Source organism: Molothrus ater, chromosome 7 (assembly GCF_012460135.2).
Source record: "Molothrus ater isolate BHLD 08-10-18 breed brown headed cowbird chromosome 7, BPBGC_Mater_1.1, whole genome shotgun sequence".
In the NCBI taxonomy this organism is placed as follows: domain Eukaryota; kingdom Metazoa; phylum Chordata; class Aves; order Passeriformes; family Icteridae; genus Molothrus; species Molothrus ater.
The window spans coordinates 11,536,443-11,560,908 of NC_050484.2; the positions used below are offsets into that span (position 1 = coordinate 11,536,443).

General features: G+C 38.6%; 1 protein-coding gene across 1 annotated transcript; it reads right to left on the reverse strand.

The window, feature by feature from the left end:
* Window positions 1-324: 324 nt before the first annotated feature.
* TRAK2 (trafficking kinesin protein 2) lies at window positions 325-24,370 on the reverse strand. The gene is made up of 17 exons (XM_036387047.2): window positions 24,175-24,370; window positions 18,109-18,426; window positions 16,911-17,105; window positions 13,311-13,364; window positions 12,468-12,538; window positions 11,680-11,796; window positions 10,281-10,490; window positions 9,817-9,895; window positions 9,076-9,206; window positions 8,798-8,872; window positions 8,039-8,176; window positions 7,188-7,267; window positions 6,090-6,293; window positions 5,677-5,975; window positions 5,125-5,409; window positions 4,800-4,899; window positions 325-4,259 (listed from the first exon to the last, which is right to left on the reverse strand). The coding sequence occupies exons 2-17, from the start codon at window positions 18,143-18,145 to the stop codon at window positions 3,581-3,583; spliced, it is 2,754 nt and encodes a 917-aa protein (XP_036242940.1). The 5' UTR covers window positions 18,146-18,426; window positions 24,175-24,370; the 3' UTR covers window positions 325-3,580.
* Between the last annotated feature and the right edge of the window lie 96 nt (window positions 24,371-24,466).

Consider the following 24,466-nt stretch of genomic DNA (forward strand, 5'->3'; position numbering starts at 1 on the left):
CTGCTCTAAAAGAGGGGAGGAAAAAACCCAAAGCACGACCCATGCACAAAACCCCCCAAGGTACCAGAAAATATGAACAGATTAATTTAAAGTGAGGCTCGACACTTAAATACTGTCTATATCAACACTTAAATACTGTCTATATCGATTTATTGGCTTCTAAAGCCACCTTTTCTGTAGATACCAACTCACTTCACTAAGCTTGTGTACAGTATAATAATCACTATAAATTTTAGCCACAAAAAAGGCCCGATTTTGGGTTTGTTATAGACCACTGTACTAGAGAAGATGACATCTGGAACAAACCACAGAAGATCAGCAATATACTGAAAAATGGCATGTTATACATGTTTATTATCAAATTTACATTCCACTATGAAACAACAGTAAGTGCAAAAAGCAGATGGAAAAAATACCATGAAAATCCCAGACTCTTCAAACACTGTGTGTAATCCCCTCGTGTAACAGCCAAATGAAGCCCAAATGCAATTATTTTCCTTCCCTCTCTGTTGCTATTCAACTGCAGTAGATGTTTAACTTTGATCACAGGTATTTTGAGCATGCAGGTATCACTGAGTTTATTAAAAACTAACAGTGAAACTAGAAAGGTTTAAGTTTGTGCTTTAAGACAATTGGAATAAGGTAAATACAAGAATTCCCTTCTGTTTCTTGTAACTTGCACAAGCATGTTAAGTCCTTTCTAGCATCTGTGTTTGACTCAAACCTGCAAGATAACAGAACCCTGCCAAAATGTAATTCTCAATTCCTTCTAGGTCTACCTCTACTCAAACAAAAGATCTGGTGCAGGATGTCAGCCAAGCAAGTTTGTCATCTCTCACCCCTCTTATAGGAGACAATGAAAGCCAAATCATTCCTAGAATCATGGTAACTTCTAAAATGTTCTTAGAAACACATGTTGTTTAAAAAAAGTTTATCTTCTAGGTTTTGGCACAAAATGGTAAACTTGGAAGAAGTATCAATTTTCCCTGTTACTGCAAGCCAGGCATGTATATCCAAACTGTGCATGACGATCCAAAGGCATAAATGCATGACAGAATTTGAACAACACTGCACCACAGCATCAACCCATTGGGTAAACATACACAAACACCATGGTATAGAGATTCTTCCATTTTCTTTTTGCCTTATGTAAAGTATCTGATGATACACCTCAGCTACAGAACAAACTGACCTCTCAACATCCACAGCATTGTTTGAACTGAGCCAGTTTGTATTGCTGGGCTATGGAATAGGGAAGCATCCCCAGAAAACACATGTATTTCATTTATATGCTTGTAGATTAGTTTTACCTGAACCATGGTCTGCCAAAGGAATTCTGCCTCAGCTGATTTGCTACTCTGCCGATCCAGTGCTGGAGTTATCTTATGAAGCGGTTAGAAACACAGTGTAGTACCTTCAAAAATTTATCTGTAACTCAGGTATTCCTACAATAAACACATAAAATGGACGGACTTTTGACATGCTACACACTTCTCTGTTGGTACCAAACTGTCTAAGCTTTTGCTAACTTGTTTCCCTGGAAGTTAGAGATACACTGCAGACATACCCGTCCCAGGCCACTGGAGACCAACATGGCACTCCCTCCTTTCACTCTAATCTTATGTAGCTAGGCAAGACACCATGCACAGCTAAGTATGTACAAACATAAATACTTCCATGAAAAAATTAAATATTTTTCACTTAAAAAACAAAATTAACCCGTATATAGTCTTTTAAATAAAATTCACCTTTTGTAAGTGTAAGATTTTGCTTAGAGAGCAAAAGGCAACTCCAGGAGTTCCAGAATATTTCTGTGCGCTGCTGACAGACAAGCTTCTGCTAAGAATCCCTGTACAAGTTTGAAGTGGTTACTCCTTTTCCTTTTACAAAACAAAAATATCAAAAATCATCACAAGATCTAAAGAACTGTAAAATCAGAAAGGCCACGTTACAAATTTCCTATAAACAAGGTTAAGAAGCTTTCTTTTCCTGCCCTACTCCATTCACCCCTGCAGCAAAGAGGGTGCTGATTATGGAGACTGTGCCTAAAGGCAAATGCAAATCAGTGTGATTGCACTGATGCTTCACACCACACCCCCAGACAGCTGCCAGCTATGGTAACAGGCAAGGTAAACTTAACTGCTTAATCTAATTCTAAGGAAACAAATCATTTTATAATGTTGATAGGTACAGTGAAAATTTATATGAAGACTAAGAAGCTGTTTCTATTCAGGTCACTAGCAAAGACAACTTTTTCTAAAGTTACACAAAACATCTGTTGTAGATTGTTCACTTATGAACCTTGGACAGGAAGGAATCAAAAAAGCAGCATGGGCAGTAAGATTTTTATAATTAACACCCAGAAACCAGATTTCTGAAATGAAGTTCTTTTTTGAGTTGGAAAGTCTGCTCCAGCTATGTTCAGAACCACACTCCTTCACTGATCACTGGATTTCAATATTCATTAAAATGCTACAAAGAACACTAGCTTTTTTCCTCCTGTTTCTATATAGAGACTGGCAAATTTTGCTCTTAATGAAATCTTTTAAACAAAATCCTGCTTGAAATGAGAAATAATTGAATGAAAGGCATAAAGTTTACTGAGAACTCTCAAATATACAGAATGTGTACTTGGCAAGACAAGAGGCAGTTTTCTAAACTTCCAACAATTTCCTTGAAGTAAATGCTCTCCATTTAAGTTTTTAAAAAGAAACCCTGAATCAAGCACCTAGGGTAATATTTCCTTTTGCAATGCTGAAATGTGCCTGAGATATATTTGTGTGTGTGTGTGCACACAAAACTATCCTCATTTAAATAGATGCACACTACACTTTGGAAAGATTTCTTAGCTGGATGTACACACTTTTCTGCTTCTTAATTCTTATTCATTGCACATTTCTCTGTGTGCTTTGCTCACAAACTCTGGAAAGAAATTAACTTCTGTTAATACCTACCTAACACAATTGCACTCTTTCAAAATATAAATCCTGTGTTTGTAAACGGAAGTATTTCTTTCTTACACAGAGCTAAAGATTCTCTCCCCTGCTTCTCAAAGTGAGGAGGAGTTCAAAAGAGCAGTTTCTGAAATGGAAAATAAAATAATGAAAAAAAAATCAAAGTTTTCATATTTGTTTGCTACAGAGAGGAACTTGGGCTGCTAATGCTGGTCAGACTGATTGTTATTTTAATATTATATTTAAATTATGTAGTCTGACTGCAAACAACTAGTAAATACTATGGGTGTATGATGGAAAAAAATAAAATGCCTACACACACAGGTTAAAGGGTTAAAACACTGAAAATGTCTACAATAGTCTTCACTTCTGACTAAGTTAAGACAAGATGCTGAAGGGCGTCTTGAAATAAAGCTTTGGTTTTACCTTTCTATCTCCCACAAAAACCTTCTTCCTCAAACCAAGGCAATGTTCCTTTGCTCCTTGGTCCCAATGCTTGTCTCTCCCACATTTTAACATGCACATGCCTTCTCCAACGCTTCTGTAACACACCTAACAATGCCTGTACTGGATGTTCATCCCTCAAATTATTTACTGTGCTCTAAGTCAAACACCTTTCAGGCCAGTTAGTCTTCCTTTAGTATATCCATTTTTGATGACTGTGTGCAAACAGGAGCTCCCAGTGCTCCAATCATGGCTGGAAGACTCTGGTTTCTTCTCAGTCCTGCCATTAAGTTGCCACCTGCATTTAAAAACCCAGCTGAGTCCTGCCTCTGCAAGCCAGCCTCTGGCCCCTGATTCTTGCCATGGTGCTGTGTTTCAGGGGGCTTGATCACCCTGGCAATGCCCAGCCTCTTCAGTCTGTCCACGAGGCTCATCTTCAGCTGGCCTACGTCCGGGATGTTCCGGGAGGGCTTTAGGCCATACATTTCCTGCAAAAATGTTTCTGCTGGCCGAGAAGCCAGGAAATTCTCTGAGTGATGGACTCGAGGCTCAAACAGAGGTGGGGAAGGACAAGGCGAACGTGAAGGAGAATTTGGTGGAGTAGAAGGAATGGGAAGAGTTCGGGAGGGTTGCAGCAAAGGCGGTTTTTCTAACATGGGGCTGTCGTAAACCTTGGCAGAGATGCCTCGTTCTTGCAAAAGTTTAGCCAGGCTGCTTGTGCTGCTGAAAGTAGTAGTTGAGTCTCTTCTGTTGGTGAGAAATTCTCCAATACTTAGTCTGTAAGGAATGGCTGGAGTGCTCACTACTGGGTTTCCAGTACTGCTGCCAGTATTCCCCAGTGAAAATGAAGCACCCATGGAACTGAAAGAAAATAAAAATTAAACAGAGAATATACACACATTAGACATTTTTATACCTGTTCTTCATTTGCCTTTTAGTATACAGAAGACTCAAGAAAAACCTTAACTATTGCCATCAGCTGTGACAGCTTCAGTACTCAGAATTATTGTTCTGCAAATGTTTTTCTGTTCTACCAATGAATTTACCTTCTGTGATCACCTATACTCTATTAGCTAAAATATTAACATACTTGTCCCATTAATAAAAAAAATAGAATCGGAAAATAAATCATCATGGAATCTTTTTTTCCCCGTCAGCTGTATGATACAAGGCAACTGCTACTTAAGAGTTAAAATTTACCTAAAGTTTACCTTAACTTGTTTTAACTCTCACACCAGAGAACTCCAAGTTTTCCTTCATAATTACAACCATTTTTATTAGTAACATCCTATATGTTGCCTAACTGCCTTAGTATTTTTAAAACTGGTCCATGTATCAAAAGCCAGAAAGTAACTGTTTAATCCCATACAGCAACATTCAGGATGTTAGTGGTCCTCATACCTGGGAGTAACTTGAGTGACATCAGATGGGTGAAGGATCCTACAGGTAGTGAAGGTAAATGTGGAATTTGTTGAAGATAGACACTTCCCTGGATTTGAGGCTGCAATGTGAAGAATTTACATCCGTTAAGGGTAAAAATAAAGACATACAAGAATGAATCAAAGTTTAAGACAATGTTATTATCACTGTTAATTTTTTGAGTCCTCTTTTTTGAAGTAAAGAACAAGAACAGCAAAGACAGCATTACCACACAGGCTAATACTTTCCATAGAGAAAAGGACACTGCTAAATAGACTCAGGAAGAAACACTAACCATGCTTCTTACCAGTGAGTGGTACTGCTGCTGAAGTAATAGGTGGCAGGAAAATTCCTGCCACTGGCTTTGCCAATGCACATTTCTTTTCCTCTGGGAAGGACTGTTGTGCTTGAAATGTTATACCTCCTTCACCCTCTTCCTCATCATCTTCCTCCAGGTCAGAGATGTGGTGCACAGATGTAGTATCATCAGACAGAGGGGTAAAGCCTTTAGTAACAACACCTGGTCTTGGGTCAAGAATGGTGCCGAGGTTGGGTCGAGCAAGCTGCTGCCAATGAAAAAGGGTCTGAGATCCTGGTGTGACAAAAGAGAAGAGATTCAGAGAGCCATTACCTACTGTATCAAGTTACAAGAATGCATTATAAAACCAAGTGCAGCTGGCTGGTGCCTACACTGTGGGCAATGCCGTCCAGTGAAGAAACAGCCTAACACCAGCTTGGAGCCCACCAAATACTACTGCTTCCTGTTACTGCACATCACACCTAGCCATACACACCATGATTTAGCTGGTAAATATAAAATCCTTTTCTGATAATGAGAGAAGGAAGATCATCCTCTCACCTTCAATGGGTTTGACAATTTGCAACTTCTCTGGTAGGAGAACACGGAGATTACTAGAGCTGGCAGAGAGATCTGTGAATTCTGAGTTTGTACTTGGGGAAAAGGAGCTTTCTGTTGGTGTACTACAGCCACTAGCCTCTTCTTTCTGCTCAGCCAGCAAATGCATTTTTCGGTCCCACTCCTCCTCGAAGAACTGCTTCTCACACAGGTAGTTCTGACGACGCAGGGACAGCCTGTGCAGAGCTGTGACCAGGTCATTGTCTCCAGGGGTTCCCGGCTGGCCAGGACTGTGAGCATCTCTGTGAGAAACATCAAATAATAACAGATATTTAACCCATTAAATGAACTATTTCTCTATTACACAGCAGAGGTCCAGTTCTTTTCAGAAGAAGGTAACAGGCTGTGCTTCCTACTTTAAATTCTTCTCAGAGCTGCTGCCTGGGACCATCCGTGCGTGGCTCTCCAAGTGGTGCACGCCAGACTGGAAGGGCTTTGCTGTCATAACAGCACTCGAGCGATTTGATCCAGGGATTGGCAACGGGGCAGGAAAGGACGGGGAGCGGCCACGGATGATATTAGCAACCTTGACAGTGTCAAACACTCGCTTCTGTTGATCCCTGTGGAAAAGACAAATGAACTAACGTGGTTTTCAGAAGTAAAAAAGATATAATAAAGAAAAATGTCTGAAAACCAAAGTTTGAAAAGTTTGTGGAGACCCCACTAAAAAGATGTTTAGAAAAACATGATTTTCTAAAACACTCATGTCTTCAAGAGATCTACTCTATTAAGCATCAGAATTACCACTTCTTTACCTGAAAGACCTAAACCTCTACTGATAACGGCTTTAGCCTATTCAAAAGTATGTATTTTATTTCTTTAATTTGTATATGCTTTCAGAAACACATATTCAGTTTATTACTCCTTACTCAGAATTATGAGATCCAAGAACAGTCTTTAGGATTTTGAAAACTCTTATGTATCTTTCAGCTATAATGTCATTTGTCCAGCAATTTTTCTATAAGCATTAAAAGGGGTAAAACTAGTGCTGTGCAGAGAGAATTTGGATCAAAAAGACTCAAACAATGAATGAAACAACATCCTTTTAGCAAGGATGTTATTTTGATTCTCGTTATTATTATATAATTTTTATTATATAATTTTATAATTTATAATTTCTATTATTTATATTTATATTTAGTTTTCTATAATTTATAATTTAATTTGTTTTCATTTATAATTTCTATAATTTATAATTTTATAATTTATAATTTCTTCTTTTTATATAATTTTTTATTACTTGATTCTTCATAGAATCAAATAAGAATAGCAGGTTTCAAAATTGAAAAGACTACCAAATACTACAAACTTTTTTTTATTTACAATGAAAACATTATAGAGGGAATAGATGCATTTATTAAGTCCCAGAAATCAGTTTCACCTTAATTAATACAAGTCTATGGATATCAAAATATCAAAATATCAAAATAGCACATGGAGATCTGAAAACATACTTTTGCTTGGAGAGAACAGATTCATCAGCCTGACTCAATTCCTTCCTCATTGTCCCTTCAATTTCTGCTGCAAGGGAATCCTAGAGAAAAACGGAAACCGTAAGAGTTGACAAATTAGATTCAAGTCTTCCTTCTGACAATTTCAGTAGAAAATATCTGTAAAAATTACTTTTAATGATCAGCATTTGTTTGCCCAGTATCAGTATGCTTTGGACAAACCCTTCTGCCTCTGAAAAAAGGGCATGTGGGACAGTTTTCCACCATAGCTACACCCATGTGTAACCAGGATGGGTTCAGTTTTCATTAGCAACATCTGCTTTTTCTTTGTGTTTCTTTATGTACTCTGTATGTTGGTTGCTTTAGTTAAGCTACAAATTTTAAGAGAACTTCTTACAAGTGTACATGAGTGATTCTGTACACACAGAGCAACCAACCAAAACCTGAAGAATTCCCAGATATTTTGAGTATGTGACATGCTCTGTTTCTTAAAGAAACACTGCTGAGTTATAAAATTCACACCCACATCAAACAAGACACTGGCAAAACTGAGCATAAGCTATAGAACATGCCAATTCCCTTACTGAACAGAAATGGCATATAAAAAGGAAAAATAATTGCAGTGTCACAGTATGTCAAGTGAACAGTTAGTTTCCTAACTAATTTCCTAAATTTCTCACAAGTGTACACACTGAAGAATTGAAAAACCAACAGATCAGCTCCTTTGCTACTACAAAGTAGTTCTGGCTGGAGTAGTTCCTTTGCAGGAACTGCTCCTAGAGCAGTGGTGCTGCTGTGCTCCTAGAGCTGCTCAGTGCCACAGCGGTGTGTGCCACGCTAGAGGTGTTGGTTACCACAGGAAACGCTCCACGGGACTGCGAGTGGCACAGACAAGCGACAGAGCTAGCTCTGCTGCGCAGCAACTTCACTTCCTCCTGGGACTCGTGCAACATGCCCAGACACTCTGCATTCCGGTCCTGGAACTCATGGAGCTGCAAGAGAAGAGAGCCCATCACATGATCTCTTCAGAGAGAAGACAAAGTGAAACTGAATGAACTCCTACAGTAACCTAGAATAGCTGACTGGACACTGTGAGATTCTTTCAGCTGCGGGGCACATGCCCACAACTAGAATGGACGACAGTCAGCACCAGCACCTGTAGCAGTTTTAGTGACAAAGCACAAAGATTCAAAAGAGGAAAAAATATGATGAAATTCAAAGGAAATTACATTGAAAAAATGCAAATACACTAACTACTAATGCAAAAGAAGCAAAAAAAAGAGAACTGCCTTAAAATCTAATGAGCCACAGTACTGTTGATACAATCAGTAATATTCACACTAAAGCACTCTTTTTCTCATAACTAAGAATAGTAAGACCTCCCTATTTGAAACACGCTCCTTGCCTTTTATACTCCTGTGAACTGCAAAAATATTTGTGTAGGGTTAAGTAACATAATTATTCTTTCCCTCCAATCATATGACTTAACAGAATGAAAGATTAAAATCCTACATAATTAAAAAGCAGTAGTTCCCACTGTCTCTCTGTTTTCTTTCTCATGTATTCTATGCCAAACATTTATCTAAATGTATGTTTATAGAAGTCTTAAGTACCTCTGCTGTCAGTTGTCTCTGAGCATCTTTGGAGGCTTGTAAATGAAGTTTCAGCTCCTCCTTCTCAATTACATTCTGAAAGCACAAAAAGGTGCTCATCATTTCTCAGCTGATTTCCCCAAGAGACTGATCCTCTGCCAGACTTTCCTGGAACAGCCACTCTCTTGCAGTACAACCCCGTGGCTTGCCAAGTCAATTTTTGCCTGCTGGGAGCACTGGCACACACATGCTGCACAGAGACCTGTGCACACACGGACACTTTATCAGCATTCCCTTACTTCTTTGAGTTTATGCTGAAGATCAACAATCTGGGACAAAAGGGATGAGATCTCTTCCTGGTAGCGAATCACCTCCTCACTCTTCTCTGACAACTCCTCTGTTATCCTGGAAATCTGAGCATTCGTTTGCCCTACAAAACACAAAAGGAACTTAGTCAAGACCTTCTCCCACCAAAAAAAAACCCGACCAAACAAAAACAACCCCAAGCCAAACCTAAATCCCAGAAAGGATGACTGAAAGACAACAACAATCTGCAAAACCACCAATTCTCTTAGGAAATCAATTCATAACACAGAAAAGTAGGTGCCTTAGAACATCCATAAGGAAAAGACTAACAGTGGGGAGAAGGAGGAAGAAAAGTTGATTTCAAATGCAGGTATAACACATTAAGAACTAAGCATGCAGAATCTGAAATACACATGATCAGTATGTGAAATGACCACAATAAAACAATTTTGTTGATTTTCTAGTGTCTGTAGGCTTCAGTTTAGAAAGTTATGGACATCACCTTTTATATTCATTTTCCCTTTCTAAACACAACACACAGAGCTGAATTTGAATGCCAGAGTGAAACCTGATGAAATACAGAAACAACCTTGCACTTGGGCAAAGGGTAAGACTTCAATGATTAGCATAAATTACTGAAGCCCATTTTTGGATTCAGGATTAACTAAGAAGGTGTAGGCACCAGGTATTTCACCTACCATCCTGCCATTGCAAAATGCAGCCTGGATACTCACGGAGTTCTTTGACACAGTCATTGACCAGCTGCTGCTCCTTCTCTTCATATGTAATGGTTTCTGACTTCAGATGGCAAGCCTTTGAGAAAATTATTCATTTATCAATAACAATTTCAGTTTATCTATAATGTTATCAATTTTTACATCTAAAATTCTTGCAACTGAAGAGTCTCCCCTCTCCTTAAAAACTCTACGCAACTGTGTTTTCCACCATAACCTGTTTCCCAGAATTTTACAGATGTTTTATGTGAAAGACAGACACATGAACAAAGCCTGATGTCTTGTCTCTAATAAAAAAAATTGTTGCAAAAAGACAAAATTTGGGAAAGTGCTCAGGAATGATTTGCATACAGCGACACAAAATAGCCCTGTGCTTCAAGAGAAACCCTGCTGCTGGATTTTGAACACCCTGATTATTTGTTTCACACTCAGCACATACAGCACCTGCTGTCCGTCGGACGTACCTTGGATCGCAGAGCCAGGTTCTCCTCCTCCAGCTCTCTCAGTTTATCCTGCAGGACATCCAGCTGCAATGGGTCATGGCACACAGTGAAAGACTCATTGAAACGCAGTGGTGTGGAACAGCTGGAATCCGTCTCGCTCTCCTCGGAAGCGATGGAAACGATTCGCAGCAGGTCATCCTTCTTTGCCAGCTCATGCTGCAGCTGGTTAACCTAGGACAAGTGAAGATCACCACCACGTGAAATACACTTTACATACACAATATCATACTGTGTTATTTATGCAGCCTCTGGAACATTGCTGCTCCTGAAGAGCTCACACCTCCATTTGTTCACAGGAACTTCGCAAAATCGTAATTTTACCACAGCAAGGGAGACAGAAAATTCAAGACACCACAAAAATGAACAACAGAACCTACTTTTAAAATAGTTTACTGCAAAATCATTTTCCAGCTGTCTCATACATTATCTCATTTTAACATGCTAGCTATCATTTTGATTATGATCATTACTCTGAATTGTTGAGTTCCTGGAGAAAAGGATTGAGAGACAACTATTTACATGTACAGAGTGGTACCTTCCAGTTCTGCACATTAAATGACCCATAGAACAATTAAAAACAAAAGAAGAGATAGATCTCATTTAGATAAAATCTATTTTGCATATCTACATTTTTATATGAATACCTAAGTTTATGCAGTCCTACAACTGATTATGAGTACATCATTGTCACCAGCATACTGTTTTATACAAGCAGCTAAACCCATTTCACTGTAGCTTACACTACATCTCTTGACCACAGAGTTATTTGTCAACTATTTAATTATTTTTTAAGAGAAAAAAAAAAAAAAAACCAAAGAAAAGGTTAGATCAAGAATTTGTGCTTACAGGAAGAGATGGAGTGAAGATCTTGATCAGAATTCACTTTTCATAACATTTTATTTATTATTTATTTATTTATTTATTCATTTGTTTACTCTTAGTGTGAGCACCCCATTAACCAGCTCACTTTCTGTCTATTTCTTCACCTGTGAAGTTATGTAGCAGCTCATGTCAGATATCAATCTCTTATTTTGACTTATATTAGTCCATTTTTAGTTTAATGGTGGGAAATCAGATTTATGGTCTGATATACCCTAATGATATCTAACATTCTCATAATTTCTCAGTAATTACAATATGTTGTCTTCATATTCAATTCCTGGACTACAAAAAGTGATTCAACAATGATTAGGAGAATGACATCTAAGCACACTTCTGTAGTCCAAGAGCACAAATCACCCCAAAATGATATATTTTTCTTAATCCTCTTACCACCATCATAAATGGGAAAAAATGAGATAAAAAAATGGAAAAAAAAAACCTAAATAAAGGAAAAAAAGAAAGAAAAGCAACTACTTACTCTGTCTAGAGTTTGTCCTAACTGTTCTTCCAGTGCTTCATTCTGCTCCATCAACAGATGGTTGCGCTTAAGGAGGGCTTGTCCAATTCGTGCTGCCAGTTCCAGGTCCCGATCCTTCTGCTCTCAAAATGAGAAAAAAATGTTTCCTTTTGATCATGTAAGGTTTAAATTCAGAGTAGCTTTAGATTCTCCTAGATATTGCTCAGTGCATCAGCACTCTGAGATCCCCCTTCACTCTCAAATGGATCAACACTGTTAGAAAATTATTAACGCTTCATCACTTGGATCCAGAACACACCCATAACTGTATTTTTTGATACAGCATATTCTCTTCCACAGCCATTTGCAGTAACAGAAGGGGAAAGCACCAAACCTGGGGACAGTTTTGGGTTTTGTACAAAGATTGTGTGGGCTCTGTTACATCACACACACACACACACACACACACACACACACACACAAATATCACACTTAGGCCTGTGGCCTTCCCAGTGACACTTTCTCAGAACAGACTGCTCAGCCTAAAAAGTGGTGAAAGGGTGGAAGCAGAGGAGCACCAGGAAATCAGAAGAAAGCTGTTTCTTTCTTATACTCACTAGCTTCATGGGTGCCCATAGTTCTGTTACATTTTGTTTCTGCAGTTGTGCAAGCAAATGGGTGGCTTCTCATTACCCATGTGTTTGATAAGCAGCTCTTGAAATAACTGAATCAAAATAGTCAGCAGCTGAATAAAACCCTCCCTCAAACACACTCCCTTTACTGCATTAATACAGCAGAGACAAGCATACCTCAGCTAACAGACGTTTGACCATGTCAGCTTCACCGTAGTCTTTCTGCTCCACATTGTCTGTGCCAAGCACTGAAGAGAGACAAACATGCTTATTTTACTGAAGGAAAGATAAGAAGATTGTGGGAAGTGGGAGAGCTGAACGCAGAGGATGTTGTTATATACAAATACAGTACTTGGCTGATGAAGCTAGCAGAGGCTATGAAAATGCATCTTCAATTTCAGAAATGTGAAACAATATTCGTTTGGGAGACTGATAAATGAGGTATTGAACATCTGCACCTTTCAGCAATGTTAGCTAAGACTTGAGGTGCTCACATATCTTTCAAATTTAGAAAAACTCCTAAGAGCAACTTTTTGAATACAGCTAAGCAATTGAATCCTCCAGCCTGCTGGGGAGAGAAGGAGGAGTATACTGGAGAATATCCAAATATAGTTAAACACATACTTTAACCCTGAAGCAAAATTCCCACTAGGCTGTGTGACACAGCTGTACACAGGAAGTACAGAGACCCCTGAGACAAGTAATGAAAATGCATTTATTAAGGGCTTGACCATCTTGGAAACAATTAAGAAGAAATGAGATCATGTATGTCTGGGGTTTTCATGTAGCAGTAAATGCTATCTTAGTAATCAAGTAACTCCAATGTTCGAAGAGTTTGCAAAACTATTAAAAAACTGAGAAACAGTAGATTGGAAAAACAAGACTGAGTGAGGAATAAGCAAAGCGTGAAAAAATTTGTGACACCTCTGAACAAAACACAGTGCTGGAACTGCAAAGCATTGGTCTGCTTTAGTTTATGTCCTGATAAAAAGATGGTAGTAACAAAGGCATCTTAATTACCTGGTGCAAATTTGTGAGATCCATCCAAGGAGGAGGAAGGAAGTTCAATAAGAGCTAGAGTGACAGATAATGAAAGATATAGAGGGGAAAAAAGAGAACAAAGAAGAGAAAGAATTAAAATGTAAGGAAATAGGTAATTTTGTGCCATGGATCTACCACAATCAAAAAATAAATGCATGTGCAAACATAGTTTTTGCACTATAAACACTTTCTAAGGCCATTTAGGGAACCATTTAAATGTAATATTCTTTAGAAGCAGAATTATACATCTCTCTATCAGGTGATGAATGTTTGTGCTAAGATAAACAGCAATTTGCTATTTTTGCTTTATGAAGTCAGGATCATTAAAGTGAAGAAGGCAGCAATATAAATTTAAGAATTACAGAAGTAGCAGCTTCAACTGACTGTTTAAGTTAACCTTTTTCAGAATTAATTCCATCATCACTGAACTGCAAAATGAGATTACTATAGATTTGATCTCAATTTCCTTCACTCTTTCACCTTGTTTAAACCTCATTCTTACCCTGAATACACAGTGGTATCGATTACCAGTTCTTTTCTTTGTTCTGTTGAGGACTGCAGACCCAGTTATGAGATAGTAAAGTGCCAAGCTAAAGTGCACACTAACTTTATTTATATATGTTATATAAGCTGTCTATGCCCTTTACATACATAATGCCCACAATTAACCTTTTAAAGCATAACACTACACCTATACTAAGATCAAATCCAAGTTGCATTTAAGTAACAAAAGGAATTTTTTTGTAATTTTGAAAGACAGGAGAACAGGAAGAACAACACAGAAGGGAAAAGTTTTACTGTTTCTCTAAAAGCTTAAAAGTAAAATATATCAAAGTAACAAACCAAATGCTTTTCATCAAGTAGATCAGAAAGCATAAAAACCCAACACATGCTGTTTAAGCATGCAGGAGCCTTGAACTTACAGAACTGTCACTTACTAATTGTATTTCTTAGCAGGGAAAAAATAGAAACTCCACTAAATTTTAACCATGTATCTATCAGTAGTATAAAATGCCTTTGGAATTTTACTGTACTACTTGGTTGCTGATACTGGCTGCTGAAAGGGGGACTCCAAACTCATCTAGCTTATTAGTATTTGGAAAATTAAGTGCACATACATAACTAAGTTACAGCCATTACATGCAGAATATTATAGCCAGCTCTCCTGTGGTAACTTGTTCTTAGCAGGTGATTTCAAGTTGTAAGTTTCTATCCAGTCCCCCTAATAAAAATTTACACTAATTCCATACTAATCCCAAGGTTACTAAGGTAGGTAAGTTCCTAAAATCAAGAGCAAATATCCGATAACTAAAATCACAGAACCAAGAGCTTTAAAACTTAGCTCTATATAAATTCCTGTGTTTTCTCCCCATACAGGAACAAAACTATACACAGTTTATTAGAATTCTCTCTTGAGAAGACATGCATGTGCAATACTTACCTTGCCAAGTGAAAGTTGCAATTAACTCTTCATTTTGGTTAAAATTCTTGTTATGTTGTGCCATGACCCTTTATTCACACATACAAAGTAGTTTTAAAGAGAGACTTCTTGTAATTCAGGATTTCTTATGCTAGCACAGTTGAAGCAGAAGATATTTTTCTACCTCACTGAAAACACTGCCAATGTGAACCCAGCTGACAGACCTTCTTATAGGCAGCAGCAGCCATAAAAAGAGGAGGAGCTCAAGCGCAGTAACTACTGTGTTGTTGTGGGGCTTTTTTCTCAACTAGAAATTCACTCAAACCATATATTTAGCATTCTTTCTTGGAAAAAGTTATAAAATGTTTCCATACATATATATAGGGGGAGGAAGATACACAGCTAAAACCCCATGTCATGCTTCATGTCACATTTATTCCCAATTCCAGACAACAAAGAAAGATTAAAATTTCACCTAACAAGTTATTCAACAATAATTATAGCTAGAATTTGATTTATATCTGTATTTGTCTGGGACTCTCCCAGTATGTCCCTGTAGGTTACTAGTCTCAAAAAAGCTACCATGATTTCAAGTGTCTGGACAATTTCTAGGTGAAACATAAACCATATTTATCTTGAGTTTACAAGACTCAGCAGTTACTAAAGTGGTCTTAAATGATACAAGAATTAGTTTTATATGTTATGCTTAACAGCTATCTTTTAATTCAATTTCAGTCATTGTTACAAAAAACATTTAAAAATACTTAAAAAACTCCTACAAGCAGTTTTTTGTTTTCAGAGGACACCTTCTCTATTTGAAATGAACTTCCCTCTGGGAGAACTAGGAATACAGCCCTTTCTGCAGTGCCTTCACAGCCAAATAATACACAACAGGCTTCATGAAAGCTTTGTTGATAAAACCCCTCCCTCTCCTGCAGGCTGAAAATGCAAGCTCACCCTGACTGAAGGTCCTTTGGAGCCCTGCGCTTCGTCACGCAGGTGAGGCACTGAGCCGAAAGGTCCAGCAGAGCCACGTTTCATGTCAGGCATGGATAGACTCTGATCCCACCTCCTTATAATTAACACTGAGAGACAAGTGCACACCCCTCCAACCACACAACTGCTTCCAGTGAACTACAAAAGCATGCACTCGACTATAAAATCATTTATGCTTGCAATATAAATATCAGAAACAGTCTGAGCAATAAACATTAAGAGACTTTCCAATTACTTTCCACAGTTATGAGTTCAAAGCCTTCAAGTTCAACTCATAACAAGGTCACTCTAAATTGTTGAGTACTGCATTCTTGGGAGGTGATATTCTAATCTTTGTTATTCCTTTGCTATCCACCCTTGGGAAGTTTAAACTACACAGAACAATGACAAAAAAACTCCCTTTTAGAGGTGGTGTGTACAAGGAAGAAGTAATCATTACAGATTGTACATAAATAACAAATTCATTCTTCTCTGTGGTTTGTTCCAGTAGTTCCAATATATGGAGGAAACAGGACTTACCCATTTCTCTGAAGAGATTACAATGCATTCTCTTCACAAGAAAACAGTTAGAAATTACAGGCAATTAAGTGTTCAATTATTTTGGCAACTTTCTATTCATTTGATTTTAACATATTACAGGTTTTTTCATGTGACTGAAGCTGTCCATTTTCCTCTTTATCACTTGACAGATTTAGGAGTAAGTTACTTAGTATTTTCAGAACTGGAAGGCAGTGATCAGCATTGATCTAGTACCCACCTATCTGCCATTCATTCCTTTTCTATCTCCAGAAGAAACCACCAACAGCACTTCACAAACATTACTGACATAAAACATCACCAAATCAATAACAGCACCATCAACATTCCTGAAAACAGAACTGCTTCACACTCGTACCTCTTGTATGAGGTATACATCTCTTCTAGCACAGTTCTAGGTTCCCGCCTCTTTTTCACTATCACATGTTCCCATTCTTATTTCAGTGCGTAATCTGATGATCAGGCAGTCATTAAACATCCTAAGTCAGCCATTAGAATTGCAGTGTGAACCACAAGCACGTCCCCTGAAATCAGCCTTTTCCAGATTTGACCATTTCCTAATATTAACACTAAATGTGTATGGAGATGTTGATCTCCAGTATTTGGGGCAGTAACTCCCGACTCACTCATGTAACGGAAGGAGTCCTCCTCACGAGCTGGAGAAGCCACCTCCGGCAGCCGGCCATGGGCAGCCAGGGGCTGCATCCAGTCTGCATTCTCATACAGGTACAGAGAGTCCACCCGTAACTTGTAATCTGGCAGCTGCTCTTCCAGCATGCCCACCAGCTCCACCTCAGGAAGGTCCTCACTGGAGCACCCATCTGAAAGAGTAAATGTCAGTAATAGTGCATTGTTAAACAGATGTAAAATTTAATAATGTTGCCACAGTACTGTGCAGTTTATGTACTATAAAATACTTCATAAATCTTTGGTAGATTTGGTAATAATTATTCCCTACCAGACAAAATACCAGAATACTTGCTGAATCAATGCTTGATTTATACTGCAATACTTGTAAGTTCCTCACCCTCAGCTGATCCCAAAACTTCCTGAAAAGATGGTATACTGTGTCCCTCCAACTTCCTGAATATAATGTATGCAATAAGTTTGAACTTCCATCTTTGCCTCTTCATTGAGCTAAAACACAAACCTACATTTTACCAGCTAAAGTCTCATTGACTTTTCATAGTTGTTACACTTCCCTTTTCTGAATGAAATTCACATTTTTCTTGTTCTTCTGTTTTATGCATTGGTTTGATAATGAACATAAATGTAAACAATCTTAAAAGTAAGCAAAATCAATTGAATACTGCTTTGAAATCAGGGAACAAGTATAAAATTTCATTATCATCCTTATGGAATCCCACTCTGAGAAACATGATACCAAATCCCCTGCAATCCAAGTGTATGGTACCTGGATTGTCACACAGTAATTGTGACGAGATTAAGGTACACACAATCTATGCTGTGCGTGTACCTTAATCTCATCACAATTATTGCAAAAAACCCCACATTAATACTAAATTGGTAAAATATCAGTGGTATGCAATGATTATCTTTGCAAGATTGCCACTCAGGATGAATACTATCTGCAGTACCTTCCAATGGAAAAACACCAGTGCTGACTCTTGACAGTAAGAATTTTACAAACAGTATTTTACAGTGCACAGTGACTTTACAAGTGAGTCTAATGTCACTGTTTTTGTTGCTCTGCAATATCACATAAGCAGTACAAAGAATGTGAAACATAAGGTTGTCTTCACATCGGTGCTTTATGACATGTTAGACACATTCAAGATTTGTAATAGCAATTCTTCAACTTACCAGGGATGCTGTCCAAGCCCCTGGGATCAAAACTCATGAGTCCTTCCTTCACAGTTCACTTCCTTGCAAAGAGCATTCTGTAATCAAGCTGTGCACCATTCCTTTATTGCTTTGGTAAAAAGATGCCTTTGGTTTAGAGACAGAGTAAGTGAGAGCCATCCAGCCACAGAGACTCACAAATCTGGCATCAACTCACTTCTTCAGGCTGGTTCAAACTCCAGATCTACTGCCATCTTAGGACATGCCTATTTCATCTGGGCTACTGATCAGTAGAAGTGTTTCATGTGAGCTTCACCAGCTTCTCAGCTCACCCATCACCTAAATATAAAACAAAGAGAATGCCAAGGTTTAACAGATTTCACTCATTTAAGGGAGACAGGTAAATTGGTGTGACTTTGTCTTTTTCAGTCTGAATTTTCCCTCTGTACTATAATTAATTATTAAAAAAAAAGCCAAAGATGCATTTTATTTCCAGTTACACAGTACATGTAAAAGGTACCATTAAAATATGTTTTCTCCCTGCAGACATCTCACCTTAAACATGGACTTGGTCAGATATCTCTTTGTCTGTACTATTCATCTTCTTTCATATAATATTTAGTGTATTCAGGTCATTCACTGAAATGAGGCATTTCCTTTTTATGCTAACAGACAGCAGCTCCAAGTAAACAGAGATTTTCTTCAGACCACTACATTTATTTAAAGTGATGGATTCTAAAGGCAGGATTTTAAAAACATCACCCTTAACATTTCTATTGTTAAAAAATTTAAGTTTTACACAACCATTTGCTTGAGTCTCTTTTCCTTTAGGAGTCTGTTAATTAAAAATTGGACCTATCAGAAATTTACTTTGTGAATTGTGATAAAATTTGTGTTTTCTCTTCAGCAGCGACTCAGGTAAACCAGAAATGAAACTACTGTAACTGATTCAGATGAACTATCAGAAGAGTTTAATGAAGTTAAAATATACTTTTCCTTTGCCAAGAGTGATGAATCACCTTCCATATAAAACAGTAGTTCTAGATGACAGATATAAAACTGAAGAGAAAACAAGTGTCCTTTTCCCTCCTTTGGCATTCAGTTAACATAAAATTCTCTTAAAAGCCTTCATTAATTTAAAATTTGCTCTTAACAGCTTCCCCAAGATCTCCAATCATCAAGAACAACAATCAGAGGTTTGTTTTGCTGTCTGTAGCAACCTCTTATTTGACAAGATGAAAATGGACAGTGCAGGAGCTTTTTAAAGCAAGCCTGGAGCCTGCCAGTTCATCTGGTTGTAGACTTTGGCAGGAGATCAAAAAAGAACTTTCTTCCATTAAGGTCAGCTCATATCTTGTGTGCAAATGAATTTTGTCATTAATTTCTTTATGTATATAGCCTGCTTATCAGTTGTAATTATTAAGCATATTAAACACTTAATAAAAAAGAAACACTTGAGATTTCAGAAACATTTTCTATCTGAATGTGTAGATGTTTCTAGCACTTCAAAAAAAATTCTAGAGGCTGTTTTTGAAATGGATTGCTGAAAAGCATAAACTATACATTTTCCCTTGTCTAAAGCAACTTAATACAGCATAATAAAAGACATTTAAGAAGACTGCTGTAGATCCACACATGCAAATGACTTTATTTTGTAATAAGAAGAGTCACTATACAGCTAGACGAAGGTCAGCAGCATAGGACAGTTTCTTCACAACTCTAACTCAATCTTTTTCCTTTGAGTTTTAATAATGTAAAAATGAATGCTGCTACTTCTCAAGATTGGTTTTAATCTCTCTTCTGAGTGCAAAGCAGAAGCACTATTTGTAGCAGGTCAATCTCAGTTCAGCCAAAGAGAGAGGGGGTGAAAAAAAGGTGATTTGGCTAAATGTTTTCTAGAGCATCAGGCCAACACCAAGCTATTGAATTGAAAGGGCAAACTCATTTGTAAAACCTTTGAGAAGTTTACTACATAAGCAAACACCATAAAAGTTAATGCTTGCATTTCCAGTGCTTCTCATAGCTTTAGTTTCCTGTACCATGGGGCAACTTCTGTAGAAATTCAAGCACTGGGCAGTTCCACTCTGAAAGTGACTCCTTGACCCTTCTACACTGCAGCTATAAAACTATTTCCTAACTGCAGATTCCTCCTGCAAGTCAAAACTATGATTAAATACATTTAAATAAACCCCATAAAATTTATAATGTGGCTTTAAAATATATGACCATGCTATAAAAAGATGGACTAGAAATTAAAATGGTTAAATCATGCAGAAAGACATGTCCAAAAGAGAAGCTAGAAAACTTTCTCAGATATTGATTTAAATCTTTATTTATAAAGATTATTTCCACTGTCAGTTTACTATATTCATTCTACACTGATCTACATCTTATCAGTTTTGTTCCCCTACTCCCTCAAAGGCCAATTTCCCATGGATGTTCACATCTTTTACTAATAGGTTAACTGAACATAGGAAAAACAAGGGAAATTCAGATACTGGAGAATAACCCATATGCAGGGGTGGTGTTCTCAGAAGGCTTTCTTCAAGGAGGGTTCATGAGAGATGAAAATATCAGACAACATTTTACATACACACCTATCCCAATCTTAGTGCTTCTGTACTCTCTAGATTAAATTTTACTTCCCAATATGTGTCTGGCATTTCAGCTATCATTTGGCTCCAAACAGTGAGAAAAACCTGGAGTACATATAGCATACTTCTTGTAGAAGTCAAAACTATTCCTGCACCTTCTGAATTGGCCCAAGTTGCTCTAAAGAGATTTTATAAATTTTTCCTTCAGTGAGTCAGAAGACTCTAGTGAAGGTTAACTTGAAAAAGCAATATGGACTAAAGTCTTAGAAAAAGATAATATAGTTATAAAGCATTGAAAATTGTTCTTGTCTTTGTAAAAGTATCACTTTGAGCAATTTCAGATGGATGCAGAAAGAGTTGGGGCACCTCAAGATAGAATATAATTCTGAAGACATTCTACTTCTACCACTAGAGAAACTCTAATTCAAATCTGAATTATGAGAAAGGTGAGGGACTTGCCTTACAACTGGAAACCACAGACAATTGTATGTGTTATTCCTTTGCTAAAAACATATGCAAAATATTGGCATCTATATTGACAATATCCAAACTTGAACATAAATAAACTTTTTTTACTGCTATTTTTCATTTGTTGAGAGCAGCTGACTCCTCACAAGTACTTGGAAAGACTAAACTAGGTCTGCTCCTCTGTACAATTCCAGGATGCAAGACATTAGGCCACAAGTAACACAAAATTTTAACAAAGAAGGGTCTAACAACAAAGAAGATCCTAACTAATGACTAAGAGAGAGGACAACATTCATTTTCCAAAAGCAAGCCAAATAAATGAGCATACTTTTCTCAGATGCCAAATTTTAGTGCCATGTAAGTATGCAATTTAAAAAATTGTATCAAGTCATTAACACAGTACTTTTTCCATTGCTAAGATTGGAATGCTGTCAAGCCAGCTAATAGCAATCAACATATTCTGCATCTCAAGGTTAATGAAACAGTTCTATTCTTATAGCAAACATGACCACACTGAATGGCTGCCAAAACATTCCTGGGACCAGTGCTCAGAAGCAGAGGCCAAATTCTTCAACACCATCCAGTAGGAGATGAAGGACAAAGGATTATCAACTGAAAAACAAATCTATGTGAACACAAACATTGCCTATCACAATTAACATTTGCTGTGTGCCTAACACCTGTTATTTTCAGCCAATACTATCCCTACAGAAAGCTATTTAGTGCTTGTGTTTCTCTCATGTAAAGAAAAAATAATTTAAAAGAGTATGCCAACATAATCCTAAAACCAACTGCAACAATCATAAACAACCCTGCAACAGACTTTCAATCATTAAAAATGGTATAAGAAGAAATTAAGAAAACAAACAAAATAACCCCGCCCCCATCTTCTGGATTGTTTTTCTTCTGGGATGAGGGAAAGGCTTCAGAGGGAAGCTGGAGAACACCTCCGGGAGAATCATGAATCACATGGGGATCATGAAGGCGGCCACAGCATTCCCTCATCCTGTTTTATCTACAGTTACACCAAACCAGGCTCACTTATTCTCTTTGTCTGTCATTTGTAACAGCTTATGTTCTCTGAAGTGGCAACACTACCTGTTAAATACATGTATATATGCTTTATGTACATGTATATATGAATGCTGTTGAATAGCACAGCTTGATAGCTAGGATTTAAGTCCTACCCGTTTGGAGGTTGTCTATAACACCCTTAGTACAATGTAAAAACAGCAAATGCCTAATTGAAGTCTCCCTTAGTCTGAAAATACGAGTGTTACCTACATTAAAAACACACACTATGTTTTATTAATTCCTAATTTTTTATGTAAACACACAATCAAAACATTACTATGTGTATGCATCTTTTCTCACAAATTTTCTTCTTTCAGAGGAAATGATGTATATGCGTAGTTATATTATGATCTCAAAGGAATCAAGAACTATCATGAATTGCCTATTTGTTTGTTGGACTATAAAATACAATAAATGCTCTTAAGGCATTCTGCTAAGGTCTCATTCTGCTAAGTTATCTGCTAATTTTCATTATAAAGGTTGTAATCAGCTTCTTTTAAAACTCAAGCTTATTTTGTATAAAGTATACTTGAAGGAATTTGAATAAATTTTAACTGAAATCACCAAGTTGATCCATGGCTGATCACCCAAAAAAGTAGTTTCAGTTCCTTGACATACACCCCAGCCAGTGCTCAGCATTTTAAGTCATAATTCTGTATTAGAATTAATCAAACTCCTCTATATGACTCAGTCACCAGAATATCACTAGCAATCAAACAAAAAAAAAGGATGCCTTCTTTTTTGTAGCCATATCTGTGAAAATGCTCTATTTGTGTCTTCTTGGAAAACTAATCAACAAATCACAATTATCATTGCTGAAAGACAGCACTTCTACTACACAATATTAATTCCAAAAGCCCGCTATTAGAGGTAAACCACCTTCAGGAAAGTCTGTGGTTTTCCAATGCTCTTCAAACTACATTTTCAGATACTCATAACAGAAATTCGATAAACAGATACCGCTCTAATAATCACACTGCCATTAGAGTGGAAAAATTTCAGGTATTGGAAAATATGTTTTTTTAATTTCGCTCCAGTGTCAGAAATGTAATTAAAAAGAAGTTCTGCCTATTTTAACTAAGAGCTACATCTTTTGAAAGAACACAAGTATCCAAAAACAAACCTAAAATCTACTGTTGCTTTCTATTGTTGCCTTAATTTATTAGTGTATCAAATATCTGCATCAGACTGTCATAATCAGTCAACAGGAACTGTGAAACATAACCAAGAGATAGGCACCTATGCAACAGCTGAAGATTGCATTGAAGATAAAAACACGAGCACGCCACTCCACATACATTTCACCACTAGCACGGACGACAGAGTAAACGACACTTACTGACAGACATTGGTATTCCAGTTTAATCAGCTGATAAAAATCTAACAATGTGATTAAGAAGTTGCTAGCAGTCAAAATTTCCTTCCATAGCCTTCCATACACAAGCAAGACAACAACTAAGATGTCACCGAGGGCTGTCTCGTGTTGCGGTGACACGACCCTGCAGGGAGCCCGCTCGGTGAGGGCACCCCGGGCCGCTGAAGGTCACCCCGGCACCGCCCGCGGGCACCGCCGCCCCCGCTTACACTGAGCAGACGGAGCACAACACAGCGCTACGCTACATTAAAGCATCACCACCGCCAAAAGAGTCCTGTCAGTCGCCAACCCGGACAGGCTCCGGAATTCCTTCTGCCCCCGGGACCGCGGGGCCAGCCCCGGACACCGCCTCATGCTCGGGCCCCGCGCTCCGACCCCAGCCAGCCTCAGAAAGCCGCCGCACGCCCGGCGCGGCCCGCCGTACCTTCCAGCCCGGATGGTGCCGCGGCCCGCCAGGGAACGACCCCAGGGGCGACAGGAGGGAGGGTTAACCCTGCAGGGGTGTGAGGCACGGAGCGCGCCGCTCGCCCGTGAGGCGGCAGAGCAGCGCCGGCCCGGCGCCGAGTGCTCGCTTACCCAGCCCAAGCTGCGCTCCCTCCGGTACCGCTCCTTCCCGCCGCAGCCCTGCATGCAACAGCGGCGACTGAGGAAGGGCTCCGATAGCTTCCGCTCGGCTCCCGCCCAGAACTACAGCCCCCGACGGGCCGCTGCCAGTGACGAGCCCCACAATGCGCCGGGCCGCGTGGTGCGGGGGGCCCCCGCCGCTGGGCCCGGCGGGGCCGAGAGCGGGGCGGGGTTCTGGCGGGAGGCGAGGTGGCGGCGCCGGCCCCCGGCCCTCAGTCCGGCGGCGGCGGGCAGGAACGGGCGC